General features: G+C 34.8%; 8 protein-coding genes across 12 annotated transcripts; 4 read left to right on the top strand and 4 right to left on the bottom strand.

The window, feature by feature from the left end:
- LOC109344082 (protein MCM10 homolog) lies at positions 975–3,352 on the bottom strand. 3 transcript variants are annotated; one of them, XR_002107287.1, is made up of 10 exons: positions 3,016–3,350; positions 2,699–2,936; positions 2,488–2,612; positions 2,378–2,411; positions 2,241–2,287; positions 1,979–2,122; positions 1,795–1,859; positions 1,549–1,621; positions 1,189–1,437; positions 975–1,107 (listed from the first exon to the last, which is right to left on the bottom strand). XR_002107287.1 is itself a non-coding variant. In XM_019582694.1 (9 exons), exons 1-9 carry the CDS (start codon positions 3,306–3,308, stop codon positions 1,278–1,280), a joined length of 1,179 nt encoding a protein of 392 aa, XP_019438239.1. In that variant the 5' UTR covers positions 3,309–3,352; the 3' UTR covers positions 975–1,277. The 3 variants fall into 3 exon arrangements, 2 of the variants coding, with proteins under 2 accessions (XP_019438239.1, XP_019438238.1); XM_019582694.1 differs by having other exon boundaries at positions 975–1,437; positions 1,549–1,627; positions 1,801–1,859; positions 3,016–3,352; XM_019582693.1 differs by having other exon boundaries at positions 975–1,437.
- On the top strand, positions 4,226–8,021 carry LOC109344079 (beta-galactosidase 13-like). Of its 2 annotated transcripts, XR_002107286.1 has the most exons (10): positions 4,226–4,804; positions 4,901–4,967; positions 5,060–5,497; positions 5,654–6,025; positions 6,111–6,289; positions 6,460–6,566; positions 6,664–6,773; positions 6,856–6,963; positions 7,056–7,835; positions 7,927–8,021. XR_002107286.1 is itself a non-coding variant. In XM_019582689.1 (9 exons), exons 1-9 carry the CDS (start codon positions 4,383–4,385, stop codon positions 7,764–7,766), a joined length of 2,514 nt encoding a protein of 837 aa, XP_019438234.1. In that variant the 5' UTR covers positions 4,226–4,382; the 3' UTR covers positions 7,767–7,875. The 2 variants fall into 2 exon arrangements, 1 of the variants encoding a protein (XP_019438234.1); XM_019582689.1 differs by lacking the exon at positions 7,927–8,021 and having other exon boundaries at positions 7,056–7,875.
- On the top strand, positions 9,277–12,405 carry LOC109344076 (synaptotagmin-2-like). Its single transcript, XM_019582687.1, has 11 exons — positions 9,277–9,517; positions 9,594–9,644; positions 9,736–9,859; positions 9,937–10,055; positions 10,142–10,243; positions 10,345–10,419; positions 10,769–10,845; positions 10,949–11,195; positions 11,309–11,659; positions 11,753–11,881; positions 12,024–12,405. The coding sequence occupies exons 1-11, from the start codon at positions 9,308–9,310 to the stop codon at positions 12,153–12,155; spliced, it is 1,617 nt and encodes a 538-aa protein (XP_019438232.1). The 5' UTR covers positions 9,277–9,307; the 3' UTR covers positions 12,156–12,405.
- On the bottom strand, positions 12,505–15,075 carry LOC109344077 (putative lipoate-protein ligase A). The gene is made up of 5 exons (XM_019582688.1): positions 14,898–15,075; positions 14,479–14,660; positions 14,068–14,306; positions 13,379–13,527; positions 12,505–12,858 (listed from the first exon to the last, which is right to left on the bottom strand). The coding sequence occupies exons 1-5, from the start codon at positions 15,009–15,011 to the stop codon at positions 12,646–12,648; spliced, it is 897 nt and encodes a 298-aa protein (XP_019438233.1). The 5' UTR covers positions 15,012–15,075; the 3' UTR covers positions 12,505–12,645.
- LOC109344075 (protein EXORDIUM-like 4) lies at positions 16,382–17,523 on the top strand. Its single transcript, XM_019582686.1, has 2 exons — positions 16,382–16,900; positions 17,070–17,523. The coding sequence occupies exons 1-2, from the start codon at positions 16,417–16,419 to the stop codon at positions 17,405–17,407; spliced, it is 822 nt and encodes a 273-aa protein (XP_019438231.1). The 5' UTR covers positions 16,382–16,416; the 3' UTR covers positions 17,408–17,523.
- Positions 18,686–22,015, top strand: LOC109344073 (anti-sigma-I factor RsgI6-like). The gene is made up of 8 exons (XM_019582684.1): positions 18,686–18,975; positions 19,070–19,104; positions 19,225–19,396; positions 19,824–19,996; positions 20,080–20,181; positions 20,370–20,516; positions 20,727–21,365; positions 21,483–22,015. Exons 1-8 carry the CDS (start codon positions 18,768–18,770, stop codon positions 21,816–21,818), a joined length of 1,812 nt encoding a protein of 603 aa, XP_019438229.1. The 5' UTR covers positions 18,686–18,767; the 3' UTR covers positions 21,819–22,015.
- Positions 22,349–24,076, bottom strand: LOC109344074 (PI-PLC X-box domain-containing protein DDB_G0293730-like). Its single transcript, XM_019582685.1, has one exon. It carries the CDS (start codon positions 23,552–23,554, stop codon positions 22,601–22,603), a length of 954 nt encoding a protein of 317 aa, XP_019438230.1. The 5' UTR covers positions 23,555–24,076; the 3' UTR covers positions 22,349–22,600.
- Positions 25,148–27,496, bottom strand: LOC109344072 (protodermal factor 1). 2 transcript variants are annotated; one of them, XM_019582683.1, is made up of 4 exons: positions 27,319–27,496; positions 25,950–26,285; positions 25,805–25,892; positions 25,148–25,668 (listed from the first exon to the last, which is right to left on the bottom strand). In XM_019582683.1, the coding sequence occupies exons 1-4, from the start codon at positions 27,470–27,472 to the stop codon at positions 25,314–25,316; spliced, it is 933 nt and encodes a 310-aa protein (XP_019438228.1). In that variant the 5' UTR covers positions 27,473–27,496; the 3' UTR covers positions 25,148–25,313. The 2 variants fall into 2 exon arrangements, with proteins under 2 accessions (XP_019438228.1, XP_019438227.1); XM_019582682.1 differs by having other exon boundaries at positions 25,805–26,285.

The raw sequence follows: 27,746 nt of genomic DNA, 5'->3' as shown, positions 1-27,746 counted from the left end.
ACCATAAAACAACAGATTTTGGTCCCATTTCGATGCCTTTGAATTGTTCTCTAAGCTTCTTTCTAAGTTCTAACCTTTTCCTCTAAAAAGCTTATATATAAATTCCTCTATAACAGACACAAAGTTACATTAGAAAACTAAGGAGTGTTTTTTTCCATTCCCAAGACTCGAACCCAAAACCTTGCTTGAGAAGAATCAAACACGTACCACTTGAATCATCGCCCATTGGTAAACGTTTGAAGGTTTGAAGGTACAGAAAATCAATTTGAGGCAAAAGTGTGTTTTAGTTAATTGTTTCTCCCTCAACAATATGTCCCGATGTGCGATACATGAAGTATGGTGTAAAGGGTGATGCACTCCTAAAATAATGGAAATCAACTTCAACATGGTTATTATTATATATATGTTTAACCCTTTTATTGCGGTCAAATACTTCAAAAGTTAATGCATTTGGGAGAAAATATATTCATCTATTACATACATGCATATATTTTTATATGTTGGGCTTGTCCCTCTGATTTCTTCTGGAGTCGTCCCTGATTATGGTCTATGGATTCTATTGAATTAGATTTGTGTTATTGATTTTTATTTGTTTGAATAACTACTATTGTTATGGTGCTGATAGTTCAGTACATGTGAAAAATAATTCTATTCCACCAAAGTTCTCCACTTGGCCAGTTGTGAAAACAAGAGGCCCTTGAAAGTGCAAGTGCCAGATATTATCTCGACTCCCCGGTTATTGAAAAAGTGTAATGTGTGTTTTGTGTCAAGAGTAAAAACCTAGTTATGAGTGAGGTTCTATTGATATTATGTGGGATAAAAGTGTAGGATATGTGGTATGTGCCTATTGTACTTGTGGGCATAAAAACAATCATATTGTACCTTCACCTGCTAACTATCGAGGTTAAAATATTTTAAGGAAATCCGTCTGTCACAAACAAAACTTCACTGCGTTATCAATTGAGACTTCGATATAGGCAAAAATTGTATGGTAATAAATTTCCATGTACTAGTTACATTTGATAGTTTAAACCTGAAATCTCAAAAATGATTTCAATGAAGTCAATAATTTAATCAAACTTCGTAACCAAACGACCAACTAGCTTGGGCGAATAAACTCTTGATTTTGAGATGTCTTGGCATACTTGTAGTACAAGCAAATCTTTCAATTATGGGAACCGATGCATAATATCTTACCACCACACATTGATGATGCCATCCTACAGGATCCTTTCTTTTCTATTCATGCCAAAACGAAGCGGAGCAATGCAGGAGTTTCAGAAGTCCTCATCTGAACTCACAAAGTCTAATTCAATCATCTTTCCCGTACTTGTTGTTTTATCAACCAAAACTTGCCCATCTGTTTTTACTCTTTTTGCATCCAAGTGCTGATTTTTCATCATTTCAGAGGATCCTACATTCACAGAAGACGATTTCCTGCAGATAACCAATAACATGTAAGTGAAACAGGTATGTTATGTTATATCTCTGCCAGTGTCATGCATATGATGCAATTAACATTAACTTGGAATCTTATTCTCAACTCACCTCTTTCCTGTGCAATTGCTTTGTTCATTTGGAATCTTAGGTCCTCTACTCACTGGTGCTTGACCCAATTTGCCTGCAATTAGTAGTAAAAGCCAGCTGAGAATACAAATAGTAGGTAGGGTTTTCCCATGTTATTGGGTACTTATTTTCCATCTTAAATTGGAAATTGAGACGATTGGGTTTGTAGCAGTTTAGAACCATAAATTTAATGTTATTGCCATTGAAATTACAGGATAGTATAATTACCTGTGACCTCGGTAAGAAATCTAATCCCTTGTGAATGCATATTTGTAGTCACCTTTCCTGCATTGCTGGTATGGAGTTTAAGAATATTAATGCTTGGCATGAAAGGAGTAAAACATGATAAACCTCAATGATTTCCTTGTGGTGTAACTCAGCAGATACTGAGCCCATGGTAGTAAGGACAAACCTCAATGCTCTTCGAAGACCATCCACAGACATCAATTTCAGTGACTGAGACTTTTTCATGTTTGTTTTATTAGCAAGAGGGTCAACTAAGTGAATTCCTTCTGACTTGAGATAATCCCGAGGCCTAAATGCCGTTCTTAAGTTTCTGCCAACAAAAACCACATGTTTATTTCATATCTGAGATGAAATCAGACAAATTCATATAAACAAGTTCAGCACAATCAAAGGATGAAAAAACAATATTTGATACTTGGAATACTAACCCTCCCTTGAGCTCAGTTCGCATTGTGGAATATTTGTCTGATGCTTTCTAAAGGAAATAATACATAGCTAGTGAAATTATGTCCTTGTTAAAAAAGAATAATGAGAATAAAATATGGAAAGATAAAATGCAGCTCACATTTTTATGGTATTTACAGTATGTTCCATTGCGTCTGAAATAAGAAAAGATGAAAAATATGATGATAATGTTAGCAGTGAGGAGTTAAGAGAGAATTAAAGAGATGTTACTTATTTATAGCGAGCGTACAAGCCATCCCATCTGGTCTTCTCCCCTTGCAAACTCCATAATCAACAGACATTCCCATCTTCAATATTTGGCCCGGGGAATATATACTCAGAGAATAACCATCACCCTGCAAAACCATTCATTTCTTTTTATTTATAAAAGAGATATGTCTATATATCTATAGAGAGAAATGGAGATTAATATTGTGATTACGTTGGTATCCCTGCGGACATTAGAATTGAAGAGTGCAAAGACGGTTCCAGGTTTGTGTTGGGTGTGGGATTGATAAGCATGAGCAAACAAGAAAAGAGAAACAGTGTTTTCATCCAAACAAGTTATTTTGTAAATACAATATTCTTTCCCTGTTGATGTTTTCCTTATACTCCCTTTCTCAGTTAGCACACCCACAGTTACCCAGCTTCCACTAAAACTATCACCATTCAACAAATTCCTGATATTATAAGAATGAATTAATGAATTAGATATAGTGATTTAGATAATTCAAGATATGAATATAATACAAGAGTTACTTGATAACAGATAAGCGAACAAAACGAATATCAGAGAATGAATCCCTAAGCTCCATAGAGGTCAACAATCGGTCCCTTATGCGAAGACCAGAGAAGGTGTCCAGATCAGCATCGTCAGTGAGAGGACGAGGTTTGGGTTTGGGTTTGGATTTAGGTTTGAGAGGGATACGAGGGTTGGGGGCAACATCAATAGAATGTTCAAGAGGAGGGCTTTCGGGAACACTGTCTTGAAGAGAAAGTAGCAAATCCAGATCTTCTGAATATTGCTGCGATGACGATGATGCTGATGACATCCTCTCTCTCTCTCTCTCTCTCTCGTTTACTCTTCCATTCTTCTTCTTATTATTATCATCCATTCATCATTCACTCAGACTCAATAATTTGGCGGGAATTCAATTTCATCATGGCGCTACTCTTTTTCTAAATTTCATTAGTTAAGGAGGTTTAAGGGTTAAGACTTAACAGGCCCATCATAATGATATTAACCATCTTTCTCATAACCAAAAATCACTCTATTACTCTAACAACTTATCAATCACTAAATTACTTTCATTCTTTATTAATTAATCCTCCTCAAATGCATATCAACTTCTACTACCACACCATCATTTCCATTAACCATTTCTTTATAAAATCATATGCTTTTCAATAACATTTTTCATCATCCTACTCCCTATCTATATTTTATTCATTTTTAATCTATCAAAATACTAAAACTATTGTGCATTCATATTTATTATGTTTTAGATATTTTCAGTTCCAATAAGATAGATACATATATGTGATTAAAGAAAAAAATATCATTAATATATGTAGAAGAAGATAACATACTATATGTTTTTTATATTTAAATTTGGGTAACATTTTTATTTTTGCATTTTTTTGTCATGTGACTCAAGAGGTGGGGAAAATTTACTACAGCATATTGCACTATGATAAGTGCATGATGCATCACTACCATTAATTTTAGAAGTAAAAAGTTAAGCAATATTAGTCCATCAAATTTTAACCTATTAATACAAAAGCAATGATAGTAATTCATGTTAAACGATGCATTTAAAATGGGGTATGATGACATTATTAGAATGGTAATACGAAATTGTGGATGGAAGAAAGAGGAAGAGAGGAAAATAAGGTGAACCAATGAATGATAACAGAAATGAAAAATGGAGGAAGAGGAGAGTAATATAAATATGGATGGAATGAGAAATGGAAAAAACAGCTTCTGGGCACCTCCTTAGAAGAGAAGGAGGATCCCTGTCTAGGCTCTCTTGAACCCACCACACCACTACTGAAACTCTTGCTTGTTTGTTTTGTTGTAAGTGTAATAAGGAAAAGGAAAAGGAAAGGAAAGTGGCTTGTAAAACATGACTAATAATATTATTATTGTGGTCACTCTTCTGTTTTGGATTGTTACTATTGTGGCTGCAAAAGGACGTGCACCCGCTGTGAGGCTTCATAAGAAACATTCTGTTACTGGTATTCAGAATGTTAGTTATGATGGTAGGTCTCTCTTGATCAACAACCAACGCCACCTTCTCTTTTCCGGTTCCATTCATTACACTAGAAGCACCCCTCAGATGTGGCCTAACCTTCTTGATAAGGCAAGACATGGTGGTTTGAATGTCATTCAAACCTATGTCTTTTGGAATGCTCATGAGCCTCAGAAAGGCAAGTGGAATTTTGAAGGCAACTATGATCTTGTCAAGTTCATTAAGCTTATTCAAGAGAAAGGAATGTTTGCAACCCTCAGGGTTGGCCCTTTCATCCAAGCTGAATGGAATCATGGGTATGCATATTCATCTCATATCACTCATTCATTCTCCTCTTATCAATTTATCATCCATTAATACCATCTTCTCATATATATATATATACATACCAGAGGACTTCCATATTGGCTAAGAGAGGTTCCTGGCATCATATTCCGCTCTAACAATGAGCCATTTAAGGTAACTAGTATTTTAAGAATCCCATTCCATGCCATGCAGAAATTAATAATAATAATGTGTTTGTTTTTCCTTTGTAATTTGAATATTTGAAGCAACACATGGAAGCATATGTGACAAAGATCATAAACATGATGAAAGCTGAGAAGCTGTTTGCATCCCAAGGAGGGCCAATAATTTTGGCACAGATTGAGAATGAGTACAACCATATCCAACTTGCTTATGATGAAGATGGTCCCAGTTATGTCCAATGGGCTGCAAATATGGCAGTGGCACAAAACATTGGAGTTCCATGGATCATGTGCAAGCAGAAGGATGCACCTGATCCAGTTATCAATGCATGCAATGGAAGGCACTGTGGTGATACCTTCACTGGCCCAAACAAACCTTACAAGCCTGCCATATGGACTGAGAACTGGACAGCTCAGTACAGAGTTTTTGGTGATCCCACTTCCCAAAGATCTGCTGAAGATATTGCTTTCTCAATTGCCCGCTTCTTCTCCAAGGATGGCATCTTGGTCAACTACTATATGGTACTCACTTTATCATTCACAAATTATTCCACCTACATATACACTCATCTACCTAGCTCTCGTATTATTATTATTATTATTATTATTATTATAGAAGCTGTTCTTGATGGTCACAACTTGTTAATATAACTTTAATTGTGCAACTCTTTTTTGTAGTACCATGGTGGAACAAACTTTGGAAGGACAAGTGCTGCATTCACCACAACCAGGTATTACGATGAAGCACCACTTGATGAATTTGGTCTACAAAGAGAACCAAAATGGAGCCACTTGAGGGATGCACACAGGTCTTTGAACCTATGCAAGAAGGCTCTACTCACTGGGAAAACCAGTGTACAAAGGCTGAATGAGTTTCATGAGATTAGAGTGTATGAGAAGCATGAGAGTGACATATGTTCTGCTTTCATCACTAACAACCACACCATTGAAGCAGCCACCATTAACTTCAGAGGTAAACAATTCTTTGTGCCACCACATTCCATTAGTGTCCTCCCTGATTGCAAGACTGTGGTCTTCAACACTCAACAGGTAATTAATTATCTAACTTACTAATTTATCCTTACATTACATTACATGCACATAATTCTTACTATTTCTCTACAATTACTATTAGATTGCTTCACAACATAATGCAAGGAACTTCAGGAGGTCAACTCTTGCAAACAATCACAAATGGGAGGTGTTTTCTGAGAGCATCCCATCAAATGACCGAGTACCAGTCAGCCAAAAACTCCCTGCAGAACTTTATAGTTTGCTTAAAGACACCACAGATTATGCATGGTACACCACTAGGTGAGTATCTTTCTCTTTTCCCCTTAACTAGTAACATTTCATTATTATATACAATTATGGGATGTTGATGTTCATGTAAGATATACAAAAAATAATAATAGTATTATTACTAGTGCTCTTTATATAATTACCAAATGTCCATGTAATTTATGAAATATTATTTACTGCAGCTTCAACTTGGGTGCACAAGACTTGCCAAAGAATGGAGCCGCACCGGTTCTTCGTATTATGAGTCTTGGACATTCATTGCTTGCATTTGTGAATGGAGTATATATTGGTAAGTGGTAGTAACTAAGCACACAAAATTTCATCTAGCCTTCTGAAAGTCTAGAAAGATTTTCCATGATACTAATATTTTGATGGTTGGAATTCAGGATCTAATCATGGAACACACGAAGAGAAATCTTTTGAATTCCAGAAACCTGTAAACTTCAAGATTGGGAAGAACAGTATTTCCATCTTGGCTAGCACAGTTGGACTACCTGTAAGATTTTGAAGAACTAACTTGCTTATTTTCAAAGCGGACGATAACTTCTACTAACATTGTTTGTTATTTATCTCTACAGGACAGTGGAGCATACATGGAACACAGGTACGCTGGACCCAAATCCATAAGCATCCTTGGTCTCACTACAGGAACAATTGAACTCACTTCCAATGGTTGGGGTCATAAGGTATTGTACTAACTTTATCTCCTTGGTTTTGATTGTGATATGTTAGAAAAAAGTGGGTTTAGGAGATTAGTAAAAGTTGAGATTTTTTGTAGGTTGGTCTGAAAGGTGAGAAGTTAAAGATCTTCAGTGAGGAGGGATCAAAGACAGTAAAGTGGAGAGCTGTTGTTGGAAATGCACCAGCTCTGTCATGGTTGAAGACAAGATTCAGCACTCCAGAGGGAAGGGATCCTGTGGCCATAAGAATGAATGGTATGGGAAAAGGAATGATTTGGGTGAATGGCCAAAGCTTAGGTAGACACTGGATGAATTTCCTCTCCCCACTTGGAAAGCCTACTCAGTCAGAATACCACATTCCAAGATCATACCTCAACCCAAAAGACAACTTGCTTGTTGTATTGGAAGAAGAGAGTGCAAATCCATCACAGGTTGAGATTCTCACTGTTGACAGAGATGTTATATGCAGCTTCATCACAGAGAACCATCCACCCAACGTGGATTCATTTGCATCAAAAGACATGAAATTTCATTCTATTATGGAAAGTGTGAGACCAGAAGCTACACTCAAGTGTTCCAACTTCAAGAAGATAGTGGCTGTTGAGTTTGCAAGCTATGGTAACCCTTCAGGTTTTTGTGGAAACTTCATATTAGGGAACTGCAATGTGGCTGCTGCAAAGAGTGTTGTTGAGGAGCAATGCATAGGAAAATATTCATGCAAGGTTGCATTGGAAAGCTTTAGCAAGAATGGAAATGTGTGCCCAGGTTTGGAGAAGACACTAGCAATACAAGTGAGGTGTTCTCATTAGAGAGAGTGGTTGGTTTCATTGGGTTTGGACAACTAGTTGAGAAGCTCAAACTGTTGTTGCTTGTTTTGTAGTTGTACTCAATAATCATTCAACAACTTCATTTTTACTCAATAATCATTCAACAACTTCATTTTTACTCAATAATCATTCAACAACTTCATTTTTACTCAATAATCATTCAACAACTTCATTTTCATTCTTCTGTTTACATCAATCATCATTAAAAAATATAAATATGGACACAATTATATTTTAATAATCCATTTTTGTCCCTCCTTCAATTCCTCCCTTCACTTTCATCTTTATAATAATCTATCTTTTAATCATCGAAACACCAAATAATATATAATTCTAATTAAGAGGATTACTTCTGTTTCACATTTATATAAATACCAAATATATAGGATATATCACTTCATACATACTTTTAACTGATTTCATTAAAATTTTAACTAAACAAGTTTGAACAAATTTGTACAAAAAAAATGGAACTGGTTCTAATTTAACATGTAAGTTATGAACATTGATTAATAAACATTAGCAGTTCAGACAATATTGTAACAATGATTAATAAGATGTAAGTAGCTCTTGCAATTTGATCAAGAGCAAATGAGTAATGAAAATTTGAATTAGATAATATACTTAAAAACCTTTGAGATTAAAGAGAAAATAAAACTAAAAGCAGCTTTTTCTATTTCATCTTTCCATCATTAGAACATAGAAGTAAGTTGCACCCAGGTTACTGGTGAACAATAAATAAAATTCAGAGGGATTATGTAATTTTTCTTTAAAAGAAGTGTTTAAAGAAAAAAAAATGAAATAAAGATTAAGAAAAAAATGTAAAGAGGAAATACTATATACGATTTTGTCAAAAAAGTGAACATGATAGTTTCATGACACTATCATATGAACAATAATTCTAAAAAAAGGTGGGAAAAAAATCTATGTTTTAGTTGTTATGAGCAGGAAATAAAGTTGAGTAATACAGTTTGTTTAATGTTGTGACATATCCATATGAGCCCAAAGAAGGATCTTAGTTATTTGATTATATATAAAAAGGATAAAAATGTTATATTTATTTTTGTATTACTAGTGAGCATCCTTACTGGTAGAATTTGAAAAATATTTATGGTAGTGAGATACATCCAAAACTTGAAACCAAAATGTCTGGAAAAATTGAATTTAAATAGGAAGTGTATGTGAGTTTGGTTGAGTTGTTGATGAAGTGGTTGTTTAGAACTTTAGATGATTAAAATTGTGAATGAAACGAGTGTGGTGGGGTTTGAGGATGAAGGAGAATGAGAATAATAAAAATAGGAGGATGTTGTAAATATTTACTACTATTATATGTATTAATTAAGTGATTAAAAAAATATAAAATAAAAAAAGAATGATTACGTAATGTTTGATGTTTGGTTATCCGACAGTCACTGCTGAATTGGTTATTATTATTTGAAAATAAAAGTGTCTTTGTTGTTGTAACGGAGGAAGCGTGATTGATAGAAGAGAAGTGCATTTGAATAGAACATAGCGTGTTAGAGATGGGTTTGTTGAGTACTATCTTTGGCTTCTTTGGGTTTGGTTTTGGAATTTCCATTGGTCTTATTGCTGGCTATTTTCTCTTCCTTTTCATTCAACCTTCTCATGTTCAGGATCCTCAAATCCAACCACTGCTTGATCAAGACTCAGAAACATTGCAACGCATGATTCCTGAGATTCCACTTTGGATTAAAAATCCTGACTTTGATAGGGTAAACAATCCATCCTCCTTCCTATCATGCTTGCTATTTACCTTCTCTTTCATAATAACATTATTTCTTTCTCAAGGTTGACTGGCTTAACAAGCTTATCCAATGTATGTGGCCTTACCTTGACAAGGTATATATATTTCTTCACTATATTCATTCCTTCTTTATTTCTTTATTTCTTTATTTCTTTGTTTCAGTATATGCTTTATTTTCTTATATAGGCAATATGCAAGACTGTAGAGAACATTGCCAAACCCATAATTGCTGAACAGATCCCCACATACAAAATTGATTCTGTCGATTTTGAAGAGCTTACACTAGGCTCCCTACCACCAACTTTTCAAGGTTACTTCATCTCTACATTATATTTCATATCACTTTTCTCAATACATTTTGTTAAACACGTGCTTTCTCCTCAATAGGAATGAAGGTTTATGTGACTGATGAGAAGGAGTTAATAATGGAGCCTTCTATAAAATGGGCTGGAAATCCTAATGTCACTATTGCGGTTAAGAAATTTGGGTTGAAAGCAACCGTTCAGGTAATTAATCATTTTGTATGTATGTGTGTGTGAGAGTGAGAAGATGGTTGATGGCTTTTGGTGCTAACAGTTTGAGACTATTTCAGGTGGTGGATTTGCAAGTTTTTGTAGCACCTCGTATTACTTTGAAACCTTTGGTTCCAAGCTTTCCTTGCTTTGCCAATATCTATGTGTCTCTCATGGAAAAGGTTTGTCATGGTTGAGTGTATCTTCTTTATACAATGATGTTTTGGTTGTGAGCTGCACACTAACACTCATATTTGGTTATTCCTTGTCTTTTATCTTACAGCCACATGTCGACTTTGGGCTAAAGCTCCTAGGGGCTGATCTCATGTCTATTCCTGGTCTCTATAGGTTTGTTCAGGTACATGACCACATTTTTCTGTTATGTTCTCTCCTCTAATATGGTTCCTCCCAAAAATTTCCCTTGGAACTTCTTCATGTAGAATAAAACATAGTTACATGCTACACACTACTGGTTTTGGTTTGTAGTACATGGTCCAGTAAGGTTAATGTTTTAAGTTGTTATTATTATAGGACTTTCTTTATGAGAAAAACTATATCACTATGCTTATTGGGCACAACAAATCAACTATGTCCATGTCATTAAAATAATTGCAATTAAGGGTTCTACTATCTATTTAAGGAGGATGATAATTTGATTGAAAGATTTATGGTTTTGAAACTACATTAAAGAGTGTTGTAAATTTCAGGAGCTTATCAAAGATCAGGTTGCAAATATGTATCTATGGCCAAAAACCCTGGAAGTTCAAATTTTAGATCCAACAAAGTATGCTGCAGCAATTTTGTAGAATACTATTCATTGCATGTGTGTAATATTTGTTAACTCATTTCTGTTTCTTTCTTATTATAAACTGTGTTGGGAATCTTAGAGCCATGAAGAGGCCTGTTGGAATTTTGAATGCGAAAGTTCTGAAAGCGACGAAATTAAAGAAGAAAGATCTTCTGGGTGCATCTGATCCTTACGTAAAACTAAAGCTCAATGGGGATAACCTGCCATCAAAAAAGACTAGTGTGAAGCACAAGAACTTAAACCCGGAATGGAATGAGGAATTTAACTTGGTTGTTAAGGATCCCGAGTCCCAGGTTTTAGAGTTTCATGTTTATGACTGGGAGCAGGTATATATCTCCCACTCTTAAACCCTTATCTTCTATAATAAATGAAAATGAAAATACAACATTTTGTTATGATGCATCTAAGTTGGGGAGTGTTTTGTTGTATCTTTGCATAGGTTGGGAAGCATGACAAAATGGGTATGAATGTTATTCCTTTGAAAGAACTTAGCCCTGAAGAGCCTAAAAGCTTTACTCTTGAACTCCTTAAAACCATGGATCCAAATGATGTTCAAAATGATAAGTCCCGTGGGCAGATTGTTCTAGAATTGACATATAAACCCTTCAAGGAGGAAGAGTTGGAGAAGGGTTTTGAAAAGACACAGTCCTTAAAAGTTGCTCCTGAAGGCACTCCTGAAGGTGGAGGTCTGCTTGTAGTTATAGTCCATGAAGCTCAAGATGTTGAAGGAAAGTATCATACTAATCCACATGTAAGACTCATGTTCAGAGGGGAGGAGAAAAAGACTAAGGTATATCATTATCATCCCAGAATACTTTTATAATTCTATCATTTCCCATGCAATTCAAAGATATATATGGTGACACTATGTTCACTATTACAGCACATGAGAAAGAACAGAGATCCTAGATGGGAAGAGGAGTTCCAATTTATGGTGGAGGAGCCTCCCACTAATGATAAAATACATGTAGAGGTTGTCAGCACTTCATCACGAAACCTGCTGCATCCAAAGGTACATAATTCTTAACTTCTTTATCACTTAACCTGTATAGAGTTTTGCTATGCCAAGTGGAATCTGCACAACAACGTAGTGATTTAAGATCCAATCCAAAGAGAAGTTGATATAATTGAGTTATATTGTTTGGTGGGTTCAGGAGTCACTGGGTTATGCTGACATTAGTCTTGCGGATGTTGTTGCAAACAAGAGAATAAATGAGAAGTATCATCTTATAGACTCCAAGAATGGTCGCATCCAAATAGAGCTACAGTGGAGAACTTCTGCATAGCTTAGTTCCCCTTCTCCTTTTTTCTCTATCTGCTCAATTATAAGTTATTCTATACCGCTTAGATTTCTTTCAAAATGTAGTACATGTATTTTTTTTGTTATGTTATGACCACAAGCAGTATCTATTTTTTATGATGAAAACCACAAATATCCATCCGTAAATTGTGATAATGATGGTCATGTATTAATGACAAATGATCAACGTCTTTTTACAAATATTATGCATTAATATATAATTTAAAAAAATCATGCTTAATATCTAGACTTGGATCATCACTAAAATCATCATGAACTTTATATCAAAAGAAAAAGACCATTTGTTGAGCTGAAATTAGTTTAACAAAAATATGAGGTCGTAACAGTCAAGTTTAATCAGCACTCAACTTGTGAAAAGCAAGGTTCATAATATCATTCCCAATTCCAATTCCCGCATTCATGAATTCTCTCTTAGCTTACGGTTAACTATTGTTCCTACTTTTGTAACTATGTTTTCAAGTTTGAACGTTACATGCTTCCTGAATTTCTTGCTCAGTGAGAAGCTTAGTGGTATGAACAAATTCAGAAGCTGAGGTAATGTCTATGGACTCCAAGCTGATAGGTTTCACAGAAAATTGAGCTCCAATTGCCTTAATAGTCCGCTCTATAAATTCTGATCTTGGCAAATAGTCCTTCATTCCACGAATGAAATCCACATGCCCTCTCGTCTGCATCATAGCAATCAAGCGTGAACACAGATTGAAAAAAAATTGAAGCACAAATAAACATAAAGCATGCAAGTTTGATGACAGCAGAAACTACTCTCACTATATATGTAGTAAACCCAAAATGCAAGGTATGAGAGAGTAGTTTACTTGATTTTTTTTTTAAATGCTAGGAAGATGGGGGTTATAAACAAACAACATCTTTGTGGTATTATTTTGATTACACAAGCAATTTTCTAATCTCAGATAATCCAATAAAAATATGTATGGCATAAAGTAGTCATGAGTCGGCTACATGGATCAAACTATGTCATAAAGTTCTATCATAAATCATATATGGCATAAAGAAATAACAACCAAGTCTTAATCAAACTAGGTGGAGTGGCAACATAGATCGAATGATACTATAATACTCTATCATAAATCATGCATGACATAAACCATATACCAAACAAATATGGAACAAAAAGAATATCAACTTCTTCAGTGCAGAGAAAAGAAAGAATGAAAACTATAAGCTTACTAATCGGTATTCTGGAGCCTTTGAAGGTAACTTGAGATAAGACATGTTTTTGGCCTCATAATCCCATAAAAAAGATGTGTGGTGTACCCACCGGTGCTTGGTTATAGATTGAGCATTACCACCAAACTTGTGATCACCAAATACATAATCTATGAGCATAAAGGAAATGGAAATACAATAAAATAATGAATTTCAATTTATAAATTTCAAACAGACTTTCAATCAAACAATGAAATCAGTACTTGTTTCTTACAGCAGAATTAAAAGCAATGAGTGCTTAGAAATGCAATGCTTAAACACATGTTTTGTTGAGAAAATGGGTAGTTCAAAAGAAACTAAACAAAGTAGACAGAAGCATGAATTTATCATGTTTTGCATGCCTTCTTTACATTAAAGTTTTGGTGGAGAGATGAGAATGTCACCATTGAAATAACTTTAAAACAAAGTTTCAGCTCATCAAACGCATTATTTGCGAAAATAAAGAAAAAAATAACAAAAATGAAAAGTTCAGCCTTTCATTTTTGTGTGTGATTAATACACTGTTGAGAAACAATATGAAATAATGCAAATTGCTCAAGCAACTCCAAAGGAACAGTGTTCTGTATGCATCAAATACATAAAAAGAAACAGGCATAAAATCGTCCTAGAAAAATTGTAAAAAGAAATGATAAAGGAATCAATGAATGTACCATTCTCACGGAGATGGAAATCAGCAACCCCTTCAAAAACTTTATTGTATAATAGACCACTCCACGTCATGATAGGGCGGGGAAAAGGTTGCACATTTGAAACAGCATCTTTATTGCATATCAAGGTAACAAATATTGTGTCATGGTCAACAATAACAGTTCCTCCCCCAGTAAACCTCCTGATGATAGGAATATGATCTCGCAACACAGACTTGACTTCTACAAGTTCTGAAATTTTCCTGTGTAAATATTTCAACTTTAGTTTTGTTGTTGATAAGATTAAGGACGTCGGATAAGGACGATTAGAGTATACGACAGGAAATGAGGAATCAACACTTTATTATTTTTAGTCTTCACATGTCCCATTTTGACGCATTTCATATGATATAATATAAGGATATAAAGAATTACCCAGACAAGCCCATTACAATGGCAGGGGAAATGGTTCCATCATTAATAAGGCACCAGTTATCTGAAGAGGTTCGAAGCAGTTGTTCCTCTAAATGCAATTGCTGCAAAATAGGTAGCCCTTTCAACCTGACCAGCTTCATCAACGGAACCGCAGCCTTACCCGTCATCACCACTATTTCTTTCTGAATTTGAAGGAAAAAGTTTGAATATAACCATGAAAGACAAATAGAATATAAGGCAGGAGTGTGAAAACAATATAAGAACTCATTCCTAAAGATAATTGAATCGTTTCAGGAAATAAAAGCAAGTGACATAACAAAGAGACATTCTATCAAACAGGTTGTGGTTGTGATTGTGAGCAACTAAATATTGAAACAGTGCATCAAATAGAAATAAGCTATTGACATTTAGTCATTTACCTTTATAGACGAAGATGGAATGTTACATGTATGTATGTATCTATGTATATTATTGGTGGGGGGACATAACACAGAAGCGTTGCAAATTACATATATGTATGTGAGAAGTGGCATGAACCATGTTGGTATTAATATTCGAGTAAAGTTAGCCCACCCAATGTGGGTATGGGTAATGGGTATGGGTCTTGTATACTTTCACATTCTCATGCATCTTATTTAGTACTTATCATTATATTATATATTTAGTACTTGGAGAGTTGAAGAGTTAGTTGGTTTGCATGAAGTATAGAGAAATTATATCACACGCTTAGAGGATGAGATAGGAATTAGGATGCACATAATTCAACTCATGCTTCAAGACACCATCGAATAAGACTAATTTACCAGTAGGTAGTTGCTTCACATACATGTGAGTTGCACTATATTCATCTAATATCATGTATTCAAATAGGAATGGTTGTAACTATTATCAGTAAACTTTTTGAAATTTTTATTGGATGGATGATATGCACAATTCACCTAATCCTATTAACAAATCCGCTACACCAATATATGGAAAATTTATATTAAGAAGTAACCATTATCCAATTTGACTTCTGAATGATCCATTAATTTATTTACTTTGCTACTGAGAAGTAGTGATAGATGAACATTATATCTAAGCAACCTGAATATTTAATTTACATTCATAAGTTGTGATGGGCAAACACTATTTCTCATCAACACAATTGTTTTTTTAATTTCCACCCATATGTCAACCTGAAAATGAGAAATATATACACTTATGTATTATATCAATGAATATAATTCAAGCTCATGTGTGATCTAAATTTAAGTTTGTTCACTCACTCAAAAGCTCATAAATTTAATTAATTTAATCTTAAGTTGAAAAAGTAATTCGAATTAAATTGATATAAGTTGAAAAAGTAATTCGAATTAAATTGACTTGTAACTCCACTCACACTAATCTTTAACAAGCAAAGCATATCAGAACCAAACTAGACTCATTTCCATTCAGCCTTAATTTTTCCAAATGTTTGGGTTTTGATGGAGGTATGGCAAATCCCATAAATTAAAAATGGTAATTTATGAAATCAAAAGCCTTCACACATATGTAAAGTGTTCATCTTTGAGTAGCTTGAAGATTTATTTGATTTTTATTTAAAAATATAGGTATATATATATATATATAACCCTTTAATTACAGGTTTTCAAATTGAAAGGTAAATTGAAGTCCACGATGCACAGACTTATTATCTTCTAGGGGAAGGATGGCAGTAATGGTTTGATTTTGACACCACAATATAATTTGTTCATCATTCACGACTCTTTCTTTATTCCCCTAAAAGTAAGGCTATTTTTCATATTGACCCTACAAAAAATGAGAATGAGTGGTGTATAGAGTTTTGACCATTTTGAGGTATGGAAAATGGAAGGTAATGAGTAGCTATAAATAAGAATGAGAAAAATGAAATATTGGAAATCAAGTGAGAAGGAAGAAGAATACAATAGAAGGAAAATGGCTTCCAACAGCAGCAACATCAGCATCATTTTCCTCTCTTTTGCTCTCTCCCTTCTCATTCTTTTCCCTGTTGCTCTTTCAGATGAGGTTACACCACCCATCACCAATCATAGAGGCCATACCCTCGCAGGCCAATTGAACATTGGAATCTTATGGTACGGTCCAATCACCAATGTTCAAAGGAAATCCATTCTTTCCTTCTTTAGGTCCCTCAACACCAATGCTGGCCCACAACCTCAGGTTTCATCATGGTGGAAGGTTGTTGAGAGCTACGGTGGTGGTAGGATCCCGGTGAAGGTGGTGAATCAAGTGTCTGATCCAAATTACTCACTTGGGAAAGTGTTGATCAAGGATTTCATCAAGATGCTCCTCCCTAAGGCAACTGCTGGAAAGTCAAATACAGTGGCTGTCATTATTGCCACAAAGGGTGTTACAGTCCAAGACATGTGCGCTGGATCATGCGCCCAGCATGGTCTTATTGGTACGTAAATATCCCTATATCTTAGATGCTCTTATTGCTACGTAAATATCCCTATATCTTACCCATGCATGCATGCACTTAATTAGACACTAGCTACTATATTATTGGTACGTAAATATCCCTATATCTTAGCCATGCATGCATGAATGAATGAATGAATGAATTGCAGAGAATCAAGTATATGTTGCGGTGGGGGACCCAGAAGAGGAGTGCCCTGAATGTGCATGGCCATTCCTGAAGACTCCAGGCAAGCCAGGTCCAGTAGTGAGGCCACCAAGTGGAGACGTAGGAGCAGATGCCATGGTCAAATTGTTGGCTGGTGGTTTAGCCGGAGTAGTCACCAACCCATTCGGCGATGGTTTCTATTCAACCGCACGTGGAGATGTCACGGTTGAAGCCTCCACCAAGTGCCCTGATACCTTCGCCGCCGTTAATGGCGAAAAGTTATCCAAGTTTGTGCTCCCTGCCATATGGAACCCTGCAACATCTACATGCTGGACTCGTTAATTCATCACTTTAATAATATATTTTATTTATTTCTTATACTCTCAATGCATTCTTCACAATTCAGATGTATTACAAAGAGTATATATATATATCAATCATTTGAAGGTTGACATTCTTTTATTATTTGGTGATGATCTGTTCAGCATTCTAGTATTCTATACTATATATGTGATAAATCAATATGTCTAAGCATGGGTTTCAAGTAATTAATGTAAGATTGTCATGTTTGCTTTATAATCTTATTTTACTCAGAATATGTTTCTGATATTAAAATTTAAAAGAAACAAAGATGATAAAAAAACGAATGAAACTTAAAAAGAGAAGAGCAATAAAGGCAGAAAATAAAATGGCCAGTTCCTAACCATCACAGATATCACTCTATGTGCAAATGGACCATACAACTTTCAAATTTGATTTCACATTATATCAAAGAAAAACGGGCTTACAAATTGTTGTCCAAAATAAAATGAACTTATTAATGAAGAACCTTCTCTATTCAATAAGAGGGACCACCACTAACAAACAGATGGTTGATTTATGGGGTTTATGACTTTTTTGTTAAGCTATATTTTGGATTCAAAATCTTATAAATGAAGAGAAAAAACTTTCTTTATAAAGCTAATTTAAAAATGTTATTCAAATATACACATATTTCAAAAATACATTGAAAAGAGAGGTGAATTGATGCGAGTCCTATGGTTAGGTAATCAAAATTAATTGGTCCCAAGAAGCTACATTGATCGTTAAGGAAGTGGTGACGGCATCATCTACTGTAGTTCAATTATAAAAATGACTGTTAGATTCAATTTTATTTTCCTTCCTTAATGAAGAGACATTTTGAATATGATGATTTCTTTTGCTTAATGGAAAATGCTGATTTTCTTCCTCAAAAAAAATGTATCATTTTTTGGATAGGATTAATATCTTATTTGCTTATTAGAATCCCATTTGGGGCGTGGCTTTATGAAGTTTTATAACATTCACCTAAACCCATTTCATCAAACTACCCTTTCGTCATAAGTAGGTAATTAATAAATGTGGTTTCTGTATTTTAACCATTCAATCAATGTAGATTCCAAGTTATGAATAGAATTGAATTGAATTGAATTGAGCTAGTAAACCCAAGAGCGAGACTTCACTTAATTTACAAATTGTTTGCATTATGTGATGTTGAAATGAATGATGTAAGATGAGATGAGGTCTAAAAAGTGTTGAATATTTGAAAAAAGAGTGTTATCTGTGTAACTGAATCTGATGAGTGAGTGTGTGTATATAATTGTTTGTAAGTGACACGTGAAGTAGAACACGGGCTTCATAGTACAATGTTTTTGTCTTCTCTAACTCACAAAACTCTCATCTCATGTTTTCAAGGAAAGTAACATCACGGGCATTTGTTTATCATAAAATACTTCCTTTCACTCTATATCATTATTACTCATTACTCATTACTAATTACTACAAAAGTGACCAGCTCCATTTTCAAACTCCAGGGATGAATAACATTCCTTTCTCTACCCTTTTACTTTTCTTCCTTCTAACAGGGCCTTCTTTCGTTTCTCCTTTATATGGTTCTTATTCTTACCCACTTCTCTTTTCTTTTATTTTCACTCACCAATTTTATTATTATGATTCTTCTTAATTACTTTTCTCTTTGTGTTGTAGATGGACCCTTATATGACTCCACTGCTTACACTAAGGTAGTTCAAATAGAACTGCTTTTTATCACTTTCAATTTGTTTTGTACATATAACAGAACTCTTGATTAAAGTTCTTGAAGGAAATTATGACTTGTCATGTATATAATGTGTATTTGGCAGTGCAAAATGCAGCCCGAGGAGCCACTCTATGGAGGCGGAATTTTCAAGAATGAGTCTCATTTTGTGGGTGGTAGCATTACCAATAACATTGCCACCAACTATGTCAATGGTTATATTGTGCCTTCACTTATTCTGCATAATCTCACTCAGGGGACTATGTACTCCTTTTCCAGTTGGGTTATGTTCTCTGCACTCTTTTCTGTTACAATATTTTCAGCTTAGTATTTGAAATAAACAGGATATATTATTTGCACTCTTACAAATTAGTACTTTATGTTCTTTGCATTCTTTTCTGTTACAGTGTTTCAACATTTTCAGCTCATTAATTGAAGTTTTGAAGTATGATAATGGATGCTCATGCACTCGGCTGCCCTTTTTACTGTTTTGGTTAGAAATGAAAATTTTAAAATAAGTAGTGATTCTGTTGCCGAGTATCCTAACCAACTAGACTACAACTGATTAATGCAAAGAAAGAATATTAGTTTGTAAATACAAAACCACACTGTTAGTAGTTGATTTCTTGGATCTGCTTTTCCCATGGTTAGAATAATAAGGTTAAGTTGCCATATTCCTTAGATGTTACATATGATATTTTACAGTATGGGTTAGAATTGGAGGTTCAAGTTTTGCCATGATAAGGGCTAGCCTAGAAACAGATAAGGAGGCATATGAGTGCATCGGAACAGTTTTGGCTAAGAGTGGATGCTGGTCATTTCTCAAGGGTGGATTTGTCCTAGACTGGCCTTCAAATTTGTCTACAATCTTATTTCAGGTAGCTTTATTTTTTATTTCAAAATCAGTAGTACACATTTCAGCTTGGTCATTTGCTTTATTTGGTTTTGGCAATTTATGCAGAATGCTGATGGTAAAGATATCAATATAGATGTAGCTAGCCAATCACTGCAACCATTTACCAAGCAGGAATGGAGAGTCAATCAACATTATATAATCAATACTGTGAGTGAATCAACTTCATAATTTCAGCATGGCAATGAATGAAATTTATTTTACCACATTTAAGTAATCAAACAAAGTTTATCAAAAAGTAAAGGTGTTTCAATTTCCAAATAAGCTGATCAAGTTTTTAGTACCATAGAGGAGAAGGAATAACAGTTTAATTTTTCTTCTTCTTTCGCATATGATAGCGAAGAAAGCGTGCCGTGACTGTTCATGTGTCAGATAGTAATGGAAATATATTTCAAGGTGCTGCTATCAACATAGAGCAAATCTCAAAAGATTTTCCTATTGGATCTGCAATAGCGAAGACCATTCTTGGCAACCTGCCTTATCAGGTTTGTATATCATATGTGCTATCTTATTTCAACATCAAATTTCGATGATCAATATTGTGTGTATCTATATATGTTGTTCACTTTTTATTTTCTTCCATACAAGCATGCCAAAAATAAAAGGGAATGTATTTATTCTTGTGTACCTTACTAGCATATTCCATAATAATACATAGAATTAACACAACTAACCTCGTCTGTTTGTCTCTACAGAATTGGTTTGTGAAGCGGTTCAATGCTGCTGTCTTTGAAAATGAGCTCAAATGGTATGCCACCGAGTTTGAACAAGGCAAGGTCAATTATACCATTCCAGACCAGATGATGCAATTTGTTAGAGCAAACAAAATCATAGCTAGAGGGCACAATATATTCTGGGAAGACCCCAAATACACACCGGCGTGGATTCATAACCTAACTAGCATCCAGTTACAATCGGCTGTTAACTCACGAATAAAAAGTCTCATGAGACAGTACAAAGAAGAATTCATTCACTGGGATGTCAGCAATGAAAGGCTTCATTTTGATTTCTATGAGCAAAGGCTTGGACCTAATGCCTCATTGCATTTCTTTGAGACAGCACATAAGTCAGATCCATTGGCAACCTTGTTTATGAATGACTTCAATGTTGTGGAAACATGCAGTGACGCAAATTCCACGGTTGATGCCTATATCTCACGGATAAGAGACATGCAAAAGAGTGATGTGTTTATGGGAGGAATTGGCTTAGAGGGTCACTTCACAAAACCAAATCCTCCACTTATTAGAGCTATCTTAGACAAGTTAGCAACACTTGGCCTTCCCATTTGGCTTACTGAGATTGATATAAGCAAGACACTTGATAAAGACACGCAGGTGAGAATATCAACAATGTTTAACGATTAATGTCTTTTTGAATTTCAACTATAGAAAATCAAAATTAAAATCGATTTTGCTTGATTGAATTTTTTTGCCTTCACTTTGTATATACAGGCAATTTATTTGGAAGAAGTGTTGAGGGAAGGCTTCTCACATCCTTCTGTGAATGGAATAATGCTTTGGACCGCATTACATTCAAAGGGGTGTTACCAAATGTGCCTCACAGACAATGATTTCAAGAACCTCCCTGCAGGTGATGTGGTGGACAAGCTTCTTGAAGAGTGGCAAACTGGTCTTGTAGAGGGAACAACAGATAGTCATGGTTCCTATAGCTTTTATGGGTTCTTAGGAGAATATAGAATTAATGTCAAGTATGGCAAGAGAACTGTAAATTCAACCTTCTCACTATGTAAAGGTGAAGAAACTAGACATTTTACTATTACAGTGTGACTTACAAGCTGCCTTTCTTTGCAGGAAGCTTTACCTTTTGATATTAATATGGGGGATTAAGCCCAATCAACACATTGTAATAGTAATATGTTTAGTTTCTTCACCTTGACATAGTGAGAAGGTTGAATTTGATGTGTTGTTTGGGCTTAATCCACCATATTAATATCCTATATGACCTTTACAATTTTATGAACAGAGTCATTGCGAGTAGACGCTCCTATTTTGTATCAGTCAACAACACATTACATATTTCACTTACTGGCCTATCTAAGATTCTCGATCCAGCAGTGAATGAGCTAAACTGAAAGCTTTATGTTTGTATCGTCTAAATAAATGAGCCAATGGTCCAAGTTTGAGCACAGTGACCTTTCTGCACGCTTTAAATTATGTCAAACTGTAAATTAGATTATCTGAGATCAAGACTCTACTGAGTCATCTTCTACTCTGGTTTTGATACAGATGATTATGAATCCTTGTGCATTAGTATTTTATGTGGCGGAGTTTCATAGTTGTGTCTATGCACTCATCCATGCAACAAACGATACAGGAATCATTAAAGAATGCAAAAAGAAATTCTTTATGTTGATATTACAATTCACAATCAAATCTATATACTTTTACAAGCCAATGAGCGAAAGAACAATAAAAGTCGAATGCTGACACTACCAATCATAATCTTCAGATAAATATATGCAGAAAACAATACTAGGTAACAAGAATAGTGGTGGAAAAACAACATAACAGCAGAACAGTAATTGACCTTTGAACAACATAAAGAATTTTCAGGCTTTCCCTTCAACCCTAGCATGAGTGAGTCCTACGCACGCGTCAACAAAATCCGTGTCTATAAAATCCGTAGATAAGACCTGAAGCCTATCCGCGAAGCCTTTTGCGAAGCACTGAGTGATGAAGAGCCGAGCAAATCTATGAATGCGTCCAGTGACAGGTTTCACACACAGAACTGGATTATCTGCCACCGGAGTAACTGTGTTCTCCACCCTGTAGAAGAATTTCCTGGATGCAACCGGTGGCTGCTCACTCAAATACTTCAAATTACTATCAAACTTGGTTGATGGCAAATCAGTTTCTATCCAATTATCCTTCAAATACCCTGCACTCCAAAGAGAACCTCCTGCTTTCGGTTGTGGCGATTTTCTAGGCTTCCAAACACATATAACTCTCTTGGGTAACAACTCTGCAACAGTCTTATCAAAAACATGATCATCCTGGTGGATCAAGAACTCACCTAACTGATCCTCCAAGTACTTGTCGAATTCAGGAGGGTCATCATGACCAAACTCGGTCCTAATCTCAAGGATTATGACCTCAGACTGTGTCTCAGACAAGAACTTCTTGACATCATTGATGACAACATCAATACTATAAGTGAGAAGAATTCCATGGCACACACGGCGATCCTCTTGCACGCGAATGTCAAGAACCCGCGTTCCCAATGCAAGCTGTTTATATATTGACAAGGATTGACATTGAGCGAAAGGGCGAGTGACAAGTGGTACACCAACCCTGTTGGTTGCAGAATCATGTGTTCCAGGCCATACTATACTTTTTACTTGAACTCTCTCAGGATCAAGACCAGACATCCAATTTTTCCTGTCTGAGGGATGATAATCAGAGCCAGGAAAGTCTTCTCCTGAACCTTGAAGATCAGAAAGAGTTTTCTTCTCAACATGAATTGCCTTTCTTCTATCAACTTGTTTAGATACGTGAGAACCCATGTTATGTTATGTTATGATGATGTTGATGAACAAGAGTAACTCAATTCCTAATCCCTCCACTTATTTAATCATGCTATGTTTTTTTGGTGTAGCAGCTGGAGTTAGTTGTTGAATATAAATACTCAAATCATAGGATTGATTAATATAAAAATGGATAAACATCAAATGGATTAGTTTTTTTAATAAATGAATTGGCAACAGGTTTGGTGAATTGGACAACTGTTATGATGACAATTGTGTTTCCTTCACTCAATTTCTTCTTTGGTTTGAGGATTGGATGGGGTCTCTAATGGCCAATGATATTATGCAACGTGACTACCCTTCCCACTCATTATTGTTAAAGAGTCATAATCAATAATTCAACACATCTCTTTGGTTGGTCCATTTGCATAGTTGTCCCAACTATTTTGTCATATATTATTTTTGTTTGTATAATCTTGTCTTTCTTGACCATTGACATGTTAAACTATTATAATATATCCTTGTTGTTAAAGTATCACAAACTTATATATTATATATATTTTTTATTTATACAATCTTCTCTTTGTTGACCATTGCTTGTAAATTAGAACATTTTCATGAGGATGACTCTTTGGCATAAATATGATAGTCTAGGCATTTGTAGAACAAAACTTAAACAACAGCAACCATGTAAGGATTTGGACAACAACATACATTGTGCATAAGAGGTCTTATAAGCATTACTATATATGTTACCATATAAGAGCTATGCCTAAGCACAAGATAAGATTAATCAAGAACTAAAGAGAAGCAAGTAATGTAGCAAAAAAAATGAACACGCAATAATTATGTGAAAAAACCTTCAAAATGAGAGGTAAAAAAACACATGCAATCATAAGAAAAGTACCATTAGATAAAAAGAAGAGTATAACAAATTCAGTCACAAATGAAATGAGAGATCTCACCAAAATTCACTCAATACTGTTTTTGTATTTGTTATTTGTTACTGTTATTGTGGTGATTGTGGCACTTCATAGTGATGCCTTTTATAGGCAAATGAAGTGATAGAAGACTTAGCAAGCAAGATTGATAAAACTTGTGAAGGAAGTCTTGAAAAGCCTGTGAAGGATGTCTTAAAAGCTTGTGAATGAAGCTTGAAAATATGAGAGCCACATATCTAACAATATATCTATATCTAGTGCGTAATGAGTTGTTTATGATTATATAGGCAAATAACCCTTCTTCACGTGTAATTAGGTTAATAGGATAATGTCCATAATTCGGCCAATATCCCGATATAAATAAGTTGATAGACTTTCACATTTTTTGCTAAATTATAAATTTCTATATAATATTTACAAATCTATCGGCTTGAGAGGCTTGTGGGGTGTTTTTTTTTATAAGTTTGAACATAAGCCTTTATAATTGTATAGGGCTTTTAAAGAAGTATTAGCCCCACTTTTTTCTTAAGTAACATAGATTGTAGCATTTGAGAATATTGAGAATGACTTAAGTTCTTATTATAATTTGGTGAGTTGGTTCTCTGAATGATTCCAATTTCAAACATGATAAAGTGGGTGGATAACCCAAACCCAACCATGCAATGACAATAATACAACCTATTTCAGATTCTTGCAACAGTTTTTTTCTAAGAACAATATTTATATTATAACCTATATGAAGTGCTGCTATAGGTGCAAATCATTCAATATGTATTCTCCATATATATAGAATAAAGGCAAAAAATTATAGAGCAGTCTACAATTTCCCATGGTTTATAAAGGAAGTAGGGTATAAGTTAGTTGCAAGTTGTGAATTTGCAAGTGACATTTCCAGCACCAGAGTTAGCCCTCATGAAGTGTAGAGCAGTAAGTAGAACAGTCCTATTTGAGCCTCCCAACAAAGCCAGATTCATGTGTGTGATTACAGAAAGTGGGTTGTAGGAGAATTGAAGAGTGTTATATGAGTTAAGAAGTGCAGTCACACCTTCCCTTAAAAGAGTCCTGTAAGGGTCTCCTCTCCCATGTAATCCATTCCACAGGGTAATGTCTGTTCCATATCTCCTTGCTGCCACCATTCCAAAAGCCACTGCTACTTTAGTGTCTCTATTCACACCCCTCCAGTAGCATTTGTATTCTGGCATTGTCCACTTCCTGACAATTATTAATATTCATGTTATTATACTTGTTATAAAACTACTACTCATTTTTTCAAGCTAAGGAAGCATGTATATAAGATTGTAGCTTATTTTGGTATTTGATGTTGTAACAACAAGACTGATAGACTTACTGGGAGGGACATGCTGAAGCTTCTGGAAAAATGAGTGGCGGTAGTGGAGGTAATGGTGGAAGTGCTGGCAAAGGAGGTAGCTTGAAAGAAGGAGGAGAAGGAGATTTGGGTGATGATGTGAGTGGAGAAGGAGGAGGAGGAGGAGGAGGAGGAGCAGAGTTGAGTGGTGGTGTAAGTGGTGGTGGATTGGAAGATGTTGAGCAATAGTCCATGGGTTGAGGTGGTTGAGCAAGGAGAGCATCAACAGTATACATCTCTATGTCAAACATCTTAAACATGAGTTTAGGATATTGGACAGGACCACCACCTTCACCACAATGCATTGACCCTTCACCACTGCCTGAGACATGGACAGAACAACCACTCAAGTCTGCTGCACCATCAAACCTCATTGCATAGCTTCCAAACAGATTACTTGTTTCTTCTCTTGACATTGTCATTTGCCCATTCTTGTCAGAACAAGATAGACTTACTTTAGCACCTGTACCAACCAATGTAATAACTTTGCTATATTGTGTATGGAATCCCAAATATGCATTAGAAAATCAACTCTATTACTTCTCGAGAACATTCAAATTTCATTTTAGAAATAGTATTTTGTTCTGGTTTTTAAACAATGTTACTAAATGATATTATTGTATTCCTTTCAATGCACCTTTTAAGCCTATTTTATTTTGTAGCACAAAGGATATCCCTCATCATAAAGAATTAAATTTCTTATAATTATATTTTTAAGTAAATGTCTTTTTATGACTGATTATAAATATGTGTAAACAAAAATGTTTGCAAAAATGGTATGAGATAAAGATATTTCAAATAGATTATAACCATACATAGTTATGAACAGAAGATCTTGATGGCCAGCCATTAGAAATATATGTAAAATTATGTATTTGTCTCTCAATTAATAGAGAGATCCTTGTTCCCGGTGTGTACTCCATTTATTAAAAGAACCCATAAAGATGAGAGAGAGTGTAATTCCCATAAATTTTGATATCAAATTTAACATATGGAGAGGTTGAGGTGGAAAGTGGAAACATTTTGTTAGTGAGACAGCAACAATCATTAAGACAAAAGAAAACCAAATCATCTCCACCAATATCTGAGGTACTTTGAGATAAAAAAAGTATTTATAACTAAACAACCCTCAAAATTTAGTTCAAGTAAATTGAATAGCAGTCATTACTTCAGAATTTTATTCCTCTAAACTGCAAAGTCAACGCGAGGAAATAATCATAAATATTCTCACAAATTACTTCAGAATTTTATGCCTTTTATAATTATTTTCTCATTACTTACACAAATTACGAAATTATTAAAAACTACAAAGTCAGAAATAATCATAAATATTCTCTTAAACTTTTGAAGATGATAAATAAAATGAAAAAATTATGCTAGATATACACATAAAGATTAAAGAGTTGATTATGTTAGATAATATTTAGAATAATTTAGACAGAAAATGTGTGTGCATTGCTTCCAAATAAAGACATGAATACAAAACTAGTTCTTACCATTGAGAGGATAATCGAAAAGTGATATCTTCCCATCTTTGCATTGGTCACAGAAGACAGTGCCAGTGACCATAGTATCTGCCTGTGTTCGATGAATGGCTAATAACAGAATGAGAAATGTTGTAAAGAAAAGGTTTTCTGGTAACAAATCCATTAATACGATGAAAATGAGAAGAATGAGATGAGAGGTGGTGTGATGAAAATGAGATGAAGATTTAAATAGTTAAATGTAGGTGAGGAAAAAAGCACCAAATTGATGCACATTCCTAACCTTCAACCACCACTTTTAATGCTGTGATAAAAATCACTTCTTAAAACGGGGATGAAAGTAGTACGGTTTTCATTTAATGCTAGTAATCAACCATGTAAAAGATCTATCACTCTTACTCTCATCTAGTGGAGTTAACAATAATATTTATGAGAAGAAA

The sequence above is a fragment of the Lupinus angustifolius genome, chromosome LG03, assembly GCF_001865875.1.
Source record: "Lupinus angustifolius cultivar Tanjil chromosome LG03, LupAngTanjil_v1.0, whole genome shotgun sequence".
In the NCBI taxonomy this organism is placed as follows: Eukaryota; Viridiplantae; Streptophyta; class Magnoliopsida; order Fabales; family Fabaceae; genus Lupinus; species Lupinus angustifolius.
The sequence above is the reverse complement of the archived record's forward strand: the minus strand, read 5'-3'. Positions and strand labels throughout refer to the sequence as shown.

Excerpts from the sequence above, each read along its gene's own strand:
- LOC109344082 (XM_019582694.1), bottom strand. The coding sequence starts at position 3,308 with ATGTCATCAGCATCATCGTCATCGCAGCAATATTCAGAAGATCTGGAT. Across the intron at positions 2,937-3,015 it reads GTTCGCTTATCTGTTATCAA|GAATTTGTTGAATGGTGATA; the intron begins GTAACTCTTGTA and ends TTATAATATCAG. Across the intron at positions 2,412-2,487 it reads TGTACGCTCGCTATAAATAA|ACGCAATGGAACATACTGTA; the intron begins GTAACATCTCTT and ends TTCTTATTTCAG.
- LOC109344079 (XM_019582689.1), top strand. The coding sequence starts at position 4,383 with ATGACTAATAATATTATTATTGTGGTCACTCTTCTGTTTTGGATTGTT. Across the intron at positions 5,498-5,653 it reads TCTTGGTCAACTACTATATG|TACCATGGTGGAACAAACTT; the intron begins GTACTCACTTTA and ends TCTTTTTTGTAG. Across the intron at positions 6,026-6,110 it reads TGGTCTTCAACACTCAACAG|ATTGCTTCACAACATAATGC; the intron begins GTAATTAATTAT and ends AATTACTATTAG.
- LOC109344076 (XM_019582687.1), top strand. The coding sequence starts at position 9,308 with ATGGGTTTGTTGAGTACTATCTTTGGCTTCTTTGGGTTTGGTTTTGGA. Across the intron at positions 9,860-9,936 it reads CCTACCACCAACTTTTCAAG|GAATGAAGGTTTATGTGACT; the intron begins GTTACTTCATCT and ends TCTCCTCAATAG. Across the intron at positions 10,846-10,948 it reads CAAATTTTAGATCCAACAAA|AGCCATGAAGAGGCCTGTTG; the intron begins GTATGCTGCAGC and ends TGGGAATCTTAG.
- LOC109344077 (XM_019582688.1), bottom strand. The coding sequence starts at position 15,011 with ATGCCACTTCTCACATACATATATGTAATTTGCAACGCTTCTGTGTTA. Across the intron at positions 14,661-14,897 it reads TTCCATCTTCGTCTATAAAG|AAAGAAATAGTGGTGATGAC; the intron begins GTAAATGACTAA and ends CTTCAAATTCAG. Across the intron at positions 13,528-14,067 it reads TTTCCATCTCCGTGAGAATG|ATTATGTATTTGGTGATCAC; the intron begins GTACATTCATTG and ends TTATGCTCATAG.
- LOC109344075 (XM_019582686.1), top strand. The coding sequence starts at position 16,417 with ATGGCTTCCAACAGCAGCAACATCAGCATCATTTTCCTCTCTTTTGCT. Across the intron at positions 16,901-17,069 it reads CGCCCAGCATGGTCTTATTG|AGAATCAAGTATATGTTGCG; the intron begins GTACGTAAATAT and ends AATGAATTGCAG.
- LOC109344073 (XM_019582684.1), top strand. The coding sequence starts at position 18,768 with ATGTTTTCAAGGAAAGTAACATCACGGGCATTTGTTTATCATAAAATA. Across the intron at positions 19,105-19,224 it reads ACTCCACTGCTTACACTAAG|TGCAAAATGCAGCCCGAGGA; the intron begins GTAGTTCAAATA and ends TGTATTTGGCAG. Across the intron at positions 19,397-19,823 it reads GACTATGTACTCCTTTTCCA|TATGGGTTAGAATTGGAGGT; the intron begins GTTGGGTTATGT and ends GATATTTTACAG.
- LOC109344074 (XM_019582685.1), bottom strand. The coding sequence starts at position 23,554 with ATGGGTTCTCACGTATCTAAACAAGTTGATAGAAGAAAGGCAATTCAT.
- LOC109344072 (XM_019582682.1), bottom strand. The coding sequence starts at position 27,472 with ATGGATTTGTTACCAGAAAACCTTTTCTTTACAACATTTCTCATTCTG. Across the intron at positions 26,286-27,318 it reads TTTCGATTATCCTCTCAATG|GTGCTAAAGTAAGTCTATCT; the intron begins GTAAGAACTAGT and ends TGGTTGGTACAG. Across the intron at positions 25,669-25,804 it reads GCTTCAGCATGTCCCTCCCA|GAAGTGGACAATGCCAGAAT; the intron begins GTAAGTCTATCA and ends AATAATTGTCAG.